This window comes from Mercurialis annua, linkage group LG8 (assembly GCF_937616625.2).
Source record: "Mercurialis annua linkage group LG8, ddMerAnnu1.2, whole genome shotgun sequence".
Taxonomy (NCBI): Eukaryota; Viridiplantae; Streptophyta; class Magnoliopsida; order Malpighiales; family Euphorbiaceae; genus Mercurialis; species Mercurialis annua.
Window position 1 is genome coordinate 29,368,365 of NC_065577.1, and position 8,028 is coordinate 29,376,392.

Below are 8,028 nucleotides of genomic sequence, written 5' to 3' on the forward strand. Positions count from 1 at the left end.
AGAGTTTAGGTTAGGTTAAAACTCTAATTTATTGGTTAATTAAAAATTAATTTTAGAATAGAAAGTGTGCCATGAAAAAAAAAATTGCAAAAGGATTATATTGGTCCTTGAGATTGTCAAAAAAGGCCTTTAGGGCCTCTAAAGTTAGGTTTAGGACAATTTAATTTGTCAGCTCTACAAATTAACTTATAAACTTTTAAAACATTATAATTAATCCAACTTTTAAACTTTTATTACAAAACATTATAATTGCACAATTTGAATTTTTAATTATTTGTAATAAATATGCTTCAGTTTTTTAAATTTGTCGTTGTATATCGATCTAATCCATTTGAATTCTAACAAGCGGATTGCTAGCTCGTCACCCGAATGTCTCAGAAAATTATTATTGGGCGCCTATCGTTTTCTACCTGTCCAACAAAATGGGGGCGTTTAAAAGGTCGAGTTAGGATTTGCATCAGGATTAGCTAGGTGTGAACAATATAATTTTTTTTTTTTGAAACTAACAATATAAATTAATTATTTAATTATATTTTAATTATGTGTTGTCAAATTAAATAGAGAATAGAATGAAAAAGTGGCAAAACAGGTGTTTTACTCAAAGAACATTTAAAAGAAAGTGATTTGTTGGGACCAAACTCTCTCCAATTGTTCTCTATTATTCAACAAATTGGTTTCAACAACAAAAGCATAACTCCATAAAGAGTGTCTGTCTGTGTCACTGCCAAAATCTGAGAGCCACCGATCGGACAGACACTGTCTGAAAAATGGTATCTGCGAACAGAGAGATGGCTGTTTATTGCTTTGACACTCTCCTCGCCCACTACAACAGCCAAGAAGTTCCTCCTCCGGCTTTTGATGAAGCCCAACAGTAATTTCTTTTGTTTTACCCAACTTCTAATGTTTAGTTATAGTCAACGATTTTGTTTTGATGTTCAATTTCTTTTTTTGTGATGTTATATTATAAGCAGTGGTGGACCTAGAATTTTTCTCATAAAGTGGGTAAGATTGTATCGAAATTTTGTGAGATAAGCAAAATTAACTAAATATAATTGAACAAAGATGTACATCTCCAATTTCGGACTTATTTGACCCCGAAATGTCTCGGGATTAGTGCATCTCAAATTAGTGTCGCGGGATCACGTAAGTTCATTTTAACATTTTGGGTCAACTAGCCCAAAATTCTCTTAATTTAGGTTAAGTAACCCCAAAGATGTTCATCTCAAATATCGACTTATTTGACCGCGAAATGTAAATTTGGAGACTTAATTGACTTAAGTGATTTAGTTAACCCTGAAAATTTAAATTTTGGGTCTAATTGACCCAAGAGGTTAAAATTGACTTATTTGATGTCATAAGTTTGTTTGAGGGTTGCGTTGACCCTTTGATCAAATATAAATTTTAAATTTTTAAGTGGGCAATACTGTAGATTTTAAGGCGGAAAAACTAAAGATACAAAAAAAAGGTGGGGAATTGTCCACAATAAGCTCTTCCTAGGCTCGCCGTAATCAACCGTAAGCTAGAGAATTTGCTTGAGTCAAAAATAAAATAAAGGAAAAAAGCTTTGTTCTTTAGTGCTTAATTGAATGATCATGCAAGTTGCTAAGTTGACATTGTTTAGATGAGGTTTGATCTAAAAACATCATAGGAGTGGAACTGGTGGCCAGTTCTTTCTGTTAGGATTGTTGTATTGCGAAAATGAATTGAAGAGTCTGTGTTTTTTCTGTTTCTTATATCTTGAGTGAATTCCTTGTTTTTTTAAATTATTTGGCGTGTTGTATTAAATATTATAAAAAAATATACTGTATGCCTGTATGCACTGTTCTATTGTTATGACTTTTTCTTGAAACTTGTCTTGATGATAATAGTTTGAATTAAAACTGTTTTTGCATGCTGAAATTTTATTGCTTGTGATCTCATAAAACGTGGATTATTTTTCAGCCCTCTATTTGTCACATGGAAGAAAATAGTCAATGGCAGCGAGCCTCGCTTACGTGGATGCATTGGAACATTAGAAGCTCGATACTTGATAAATGGGTTTAAGGACTATGCTTTGACTAGGTACTGCAATATTTTGCTAGTTGAATTTAAATTTGTATTTTATGCATAGTTGTTAAAGCGCTAGGCGCACCTAAAGCGCAAAGGGCCTCAAATAGCCCGAGGCGCTAGGCGCAAAAAAAGCGCACGCCCGAGTGAATCTAGGCGCATATACGTAAAAAAGTTAAATACCTATTATAGATATATAAAAGCTTGTTCAGATGACATGATTCTTTGTCCATGACCTTGATTCTTATTTTAATGTGATAAAAAACAAGATCATCGATCAAGATAGAGGAGTCTTGAGCATAATAGTTTTTAAGTGCAATATTTTTATATTTGTAAGGCTTCTGTTTTCATTAATTGTTTTATTTATATTTGATTTTTTAAAAGCTCAAAGTCCAAAGCCCAAAACTTTAACAAATACAAAAAAATAGGGTTTCCAACAATGTCTCTTGCCCGGAAAAAGCGCACTTCATGCCTTAAGCGCACCCGAAGCGCACCCAGGCGCACCACCCTCGCCTAGCGCTTTTCTAGCGCCTAGGCACGCCTGAGGCGCGCTTTTGATAACTATGATTTTATGTTCCTACTTTCCACCTTCGTTTTCTGAAAAGGAAGATAATTCGTTTCATTCCATTAGTAGGTCTCTCTTGCTTTGTGTGTGCGCATCTGTCTATGTTACTGTATATAGTGTTCATTCCTGTGTCAAATTGTCTCTCTGTGCAAGTTTGTGTATGCATTTAGCTTATAGGACTTGGGATAAGCATGTTGCTTGGTTACTATGCTACTAATTTTATCTTTCTTTCTATGGGGAAGTAAAATAAGATGGTAGATGCACTCTGCGTGGAGTACCAAGGCATCGAAAAAAATTGATTTAGAAAAGATTTCAGATTTTGTAGTCTATAATGGTAAATAATTTCAGTTTGCTATAGTCTAAGATGAAAAGATGATGATTTAAGTTTTTATGAAAGGCGAAAGAGTGTAATCCAGGAACAGAAAATTTTGCAATCAAAAGTCGATGATAAGAATGTACCGATGCATTACTTGCACCTTAAATTAATTAACCTGGCTTCACTTTTTGTGTGAAGGGTAACGAGTCTTGAAGCTTTTTCTCTAAGTTGTTAAATACACGTGCCAAGAGGTGAAAAGGCCTTCTTTTGGATTCGAAATTTGCTTCTAAGCTTATTAATTAGCTCCCATGTGCAGTTTCTAATGATTTGATGCTTGAATTTATTTACAGTTTAACCTATTAGAGTAATTGAAAGGACTAAGGAAAAACTTCATGGTCTTTAATCACTACGTTATAAGAATGAATGTATAATCATGGCCAGTGATAACAATTATGTAGGTATATGAAGCTCAACTTCCGTATAATTTTAAACCACTGTCGATTGATAAGAATATTGCTGGTTCGAGGGCATATGTGAGAGTTCATAATACATTAATCAAATTCATTTCTCTCATATGCTTATGTCTTTTCAATATTCTGTTTCATTTTATTATCTTGCAGTGCTTTAAAGGACCGCAGATTTCCTCCAATACAGCCTAAAGAATTACCTTCTTTGGAATGCACAGTTTCCATCCTGGCTGATTATGAAACTGCTGACAATTATCTTGATTGGGAGGTATGTGATATTTGAACTTATGTTACCTGTTCAAAAGCTGGGTGCTTATGTTTTCAAATTTGTAATACACTGGGCTGTATTGTCATACTGCGCTTGCTTTTTTATTCTAGTATGTTTCACATTTTGTTGTCTTCCAACCTGTGTTTTTTTCACCAAAAAGTTAAGTGTAAGAAAAAAAATAATTTGAAGTTGTTTTTAAGTGAGATTGGTTGCGGAGTTTTTAGAATTAAATCTCAATTTAATAGATCTACAAGCTGCATAAAATAACTTTTACTTGCACCTTACGCCATGCATGTTTCATATTAAGGGCTTGGTGGAGCCCTGTATGGTGAAATGCAGGCAGTTTTTCTTTGCATTTTAAACATATAGGCTATAGGCTTGGATGGTGAAATGTTGGCAGCTTTTCTTTGCATTTTAATCATATATTTCCGATCATCTTAATCCTCATTTATTTGCGGCATAGTGGAGCATTTGAGTTGCACTGATGCTCTCCCTCACAAACTAGAAGTAAATATTTGAAAGCAGTTATAATTTCTCAAAGAAAATAGTAATTGAGTTTACAATTCACATAATAGAGTCTTCGTGCTCTTTAACATAATTTATTTAAAAACCTTTCAGAATATTTATTCGTTAGTAAATGCACAATCAAATTGTAAATGGAAAATTTCGAATCTATTTCCCAAGTTTAGTGAATTAGATTAAGGTTAATGATCGATAAAATGATGATCTGCATTTTTTTCAAATCTCTCCTGGTCCCATAATTTAATCACTTTTAACCTAAATTATAAAGTTAACAACAGTATTTATTTAAGTTATTGAGTTAGAAGTAAAATATACATGTAAAACCTTGCAAACTACATAAATTATTGAAAAAATAACATATGGTTTTGATCTCTCTATTATTGCAAGTATTTCATCTCAAAATGGAAGGAAAGAATAGTTACAACTTTAATATCGATGTCACATTGTCCTAGCAAGCCTTTTACACATTGGTGGTGTTATCATTTTCCAAAGAACATTTTATCAACTTTTTTGAGTTTTGAAAACTAGTAATTGAGAAAAACAGGTAATAAATGCTTTTTCTAAAGGCAGGTTGGAAAAAGCGAGTTGGGAGTAAAACTAAAAAAGCAAATATTTAATTCACAAAAAATTGAAAAGTGATTTTTTGCTCTCAAACATTAATCCTAAACAGGCCCTATATCTCTTGTTGAAATCACAATATATCAGATTCAATCTACCGTTAATTTTCCATTCCAAATATTTAAATTAGTGCACTTAATATAATGTCATTCTCTCAAGTGCTTTTAAGCCTCTTCCATATGTTTTTCTTCTTATGTATCTAATGGATTAAACAAGACAGACAGCTCGGATTTGTTAATAGGTTTGTGCTAGTATTTAATGCTTGTTGTTCTTGAAGTTTTTGGCAAAACTAAAGCAGTAACTTGATTTTTTGATGAAAAACTATTCAAATGAACTAAAAATAAATTATTGGAGTGGAGATTCTTTGAATGGTATATGTAGTATGATAATGGAAACACTAAAACGAGAAATCCCAATCAAAAAACTGCAAAGTGATCAGAAGTGTTATCGGATATGGAAATGAAAGCCGAAATAATTGGTGAAATCTTTGTAAATTTAATTTCTTGCTGTAATGTCAGCTGTTGGACATAGTAGAACAGTGGTAAGAAGTTTATTTGAGCGAATCTAGTAACACTTGATCAAGTTCTTGTCTTTCTCTGTCATCATTTGGTTTTGGTGCAGATTGGGAAGCATGGTTTAATTATTGAGTTTACTGATCCTAATAATAATGCTAGGAGAAGTGCGACATATTTGCCTGAAGTAGCTGCCCATGAAGGTACACATTTTTTAAGATGTAGCAGTTATATTGAGACGGTGTTGTGTATATGTTCTAAATATGTTTATCTTACATTCAGCAGTGTTATTTTGGCTTGACCATATTTTTTGATGTTGAATGAACTACATAATAAGTATTGATACTTGTGGGAAACCTATGTCTTGACCATAGTCTGGTTCTAAATGCTGCATATTCTGCAGTTTGCACTATGCATCCTAGTAACAATTTGGAATTCTGTACTCTTCAAAGGTCAGATTACCGTATTTCTTTCCCTTGCTACCCTGATTGGAATGGTGCAATATATGGCCAAACCTATATGGAAGTTAGTTTTGGCTATTAAAGAAGTCGGGGATCTTATTGGGGCTGTCAATGTGTTGTCAGAACAAATAAGGACGGGTAAAATTAAAACTGGAGTTTATTGCTTTGTAGGAAGAGTTTTGTTTACTTGTTAGAGAATTATAGATAGAGAAATGAAAGGAGAGAACAAATAGATTTGTTGATTTTGGGTATCATTATCGGGTGTGTTCTATCTATGGTTGCTATATATCGTTGTAAAGGTCATACTTCTGGTGATTTTGTCTTTGCGAAAATATGTATTCGTTCTCTCCTTTATTTATAGAAACTAGATCTCTTTGATTTGTATTTTTTCATCTTGGATTAACTTGACTTTGGTAAACATTGTCCTGGTTCTGTTGCAACTTTTTTTCTAATGTCTTAATAGCAATTTCGCAACTGTAAGTATAAAATCCTTGGGAGTGCTAAATTTCTTTCATTTTCTTTATACAAGCAGAAAGCCAAAGGGACTTGTTCGAATTTCGTTTGGTTAAAATGGTTAATTAGACTAATTTAGATATGAATGAGTAGAAACAGTTTGGTTTATGCCATTAGTTCACCAAACCGAAAGAAAATTCAAACTTTAAAACAAAATTGTTGATAATTTATATGTATATATGTGTATATTATATATATATATATATACTAGTATGTATTTAATTTAGTTGTTATATGTAATTTTAGTCTAGATCTATAAACTGAACCAAAGAAAATTGTAAAATATTGGTTAACCAAACTAACATTGTATAGGTAGCACGGACACTTCATTCAATCAATGTTTGGAAAACATTTCAATCACTTGACGTTTCAAACACAGAAACTTCAATTTGTACATAGAGAACCTTATAATAACACCGTCTCTTGGCATCTATATATATAAACTCAACGACTCTATGCTTGTGTAGATTGTGTTTTTGACTTGGTTTAGCATTTCGGTTCAGGTTGGACAAAATTGGAAGCAATTGATTCGCTGATGCGAAAAGCCGGTTACAGTAGTCTCATCACCGAATCACTTCGGAAGTCTATCCGACTGACTCGTTACCAGAGCACACTTTTTACTTTGACCTACACCGATTACGCCTCATATGTCAAGGCGGCTAGGGGTGCAGCTCCCACTATTAATGGGACAAAACCCGTCCACCATTAAAATGCAAACAAGCTTTTGCTAAAGAGCCAAAGCTTGTTTGGTTAATAATTTATCAAGATTCCAGTCAAACTGCATCAGTAATTGTTGTACCAGAAACACACCTGATGGTTTCTGGGCATTACTTGTACAACTTTGGCTGTACTGCTCAACTCTTTATTTGTTAATTTGGAATTTCATCCAAATGTATGGTGTGTAACTCTTATGCCTATTATCTTAAGGCAAAATAAATTAATAAAGGCAAAATTCATAATAGGGGTCTGAATTTTTTGTTCTTTCTGTTGGGTCCTTAATTTTAAATTTTGTCATTCATGAATATAGCGTGCGTTATAAAATTAAACTATCAAATTTTTTTTTGGGAAAATTATAAAAATATTACTATTTATTCGCCTGAAAATAATCCGGACTCGAATTTTTGAATTTATAATCGGGATCGATTTGAGGTTTGATGCTTTAACAAACTTGTGAAGATATTCACAGGGTTTCGTTGGTTAAAATATTCAACCACATAATCTAAATAATATTAATATGGGAGTTAAAGAACTTGGGCGAGATTAATATCGAAACTACTCCTAAGTTAAAAACAATCTGGAGATTGCGGGATAAAAAGCATTTGACTTGATTTTTGATTGATTGATTTGTTGATACAAAAATAATAAAGCTCTGAGCTATATATGACTCTACAAAATCAAGTCTCCTAATCTAACTCTAATTGATATTGCTAAAGAGAAATACTCCTAATGAGCTGCAAATTCCTATTTAAAAATAAATGACCAATCTAAAAAGGCTTTTAGTTGGGTTTCATTCTCTAAATAAGCCTACGTGAGACTTTGACCCATCATTCTCTGGGCCGGAGTAAACAATGCCCCAAACAAGTCTGAAATAATCATTTTGGGCTTGTTCCTTATAAAGGCCCAGATCCGAGACTCCTTAGCCCATATCCTGGCTTGGAAAAAATTAAAAGGGTGCGCATCTATAAACGGTTCGGTACCCCTTTGATGTCACGTCACTTCCAGCTGTTTCCCACGATGCCA

General features: G+C 33.1%; 1 protein-coding gene across 1 annotated transcript; it reads left to right on the forward strand.

Moving 5' to 3' along the window:
- Positions 1-598: 598 nt before the first annotated feature.
- Positions 599-7,247, forward strand: LOC126660800 (uncharacterized protein At2g38710). The gene is made up of 5 exons (XM_050354478.2): positions 599-871; positions 1,942-2,061; positions 3,548-3,662; positions 5,424-5,517; positions 6,792-7,247. The coding sequence occupies exons 1-5, from the start codon at positions 768-770 to the stop codon at positions 6,995-6,997; spliced, it is 639 nt and encodes a 212-aa protein (XP_050210435.1). The 5' UTR covers positions 599-767; the 3' UTR covers positions 6,998-7,247.
- The last annotated feature ends 781 nt before the right edge of the window (positions 7,248-8,028 follow it).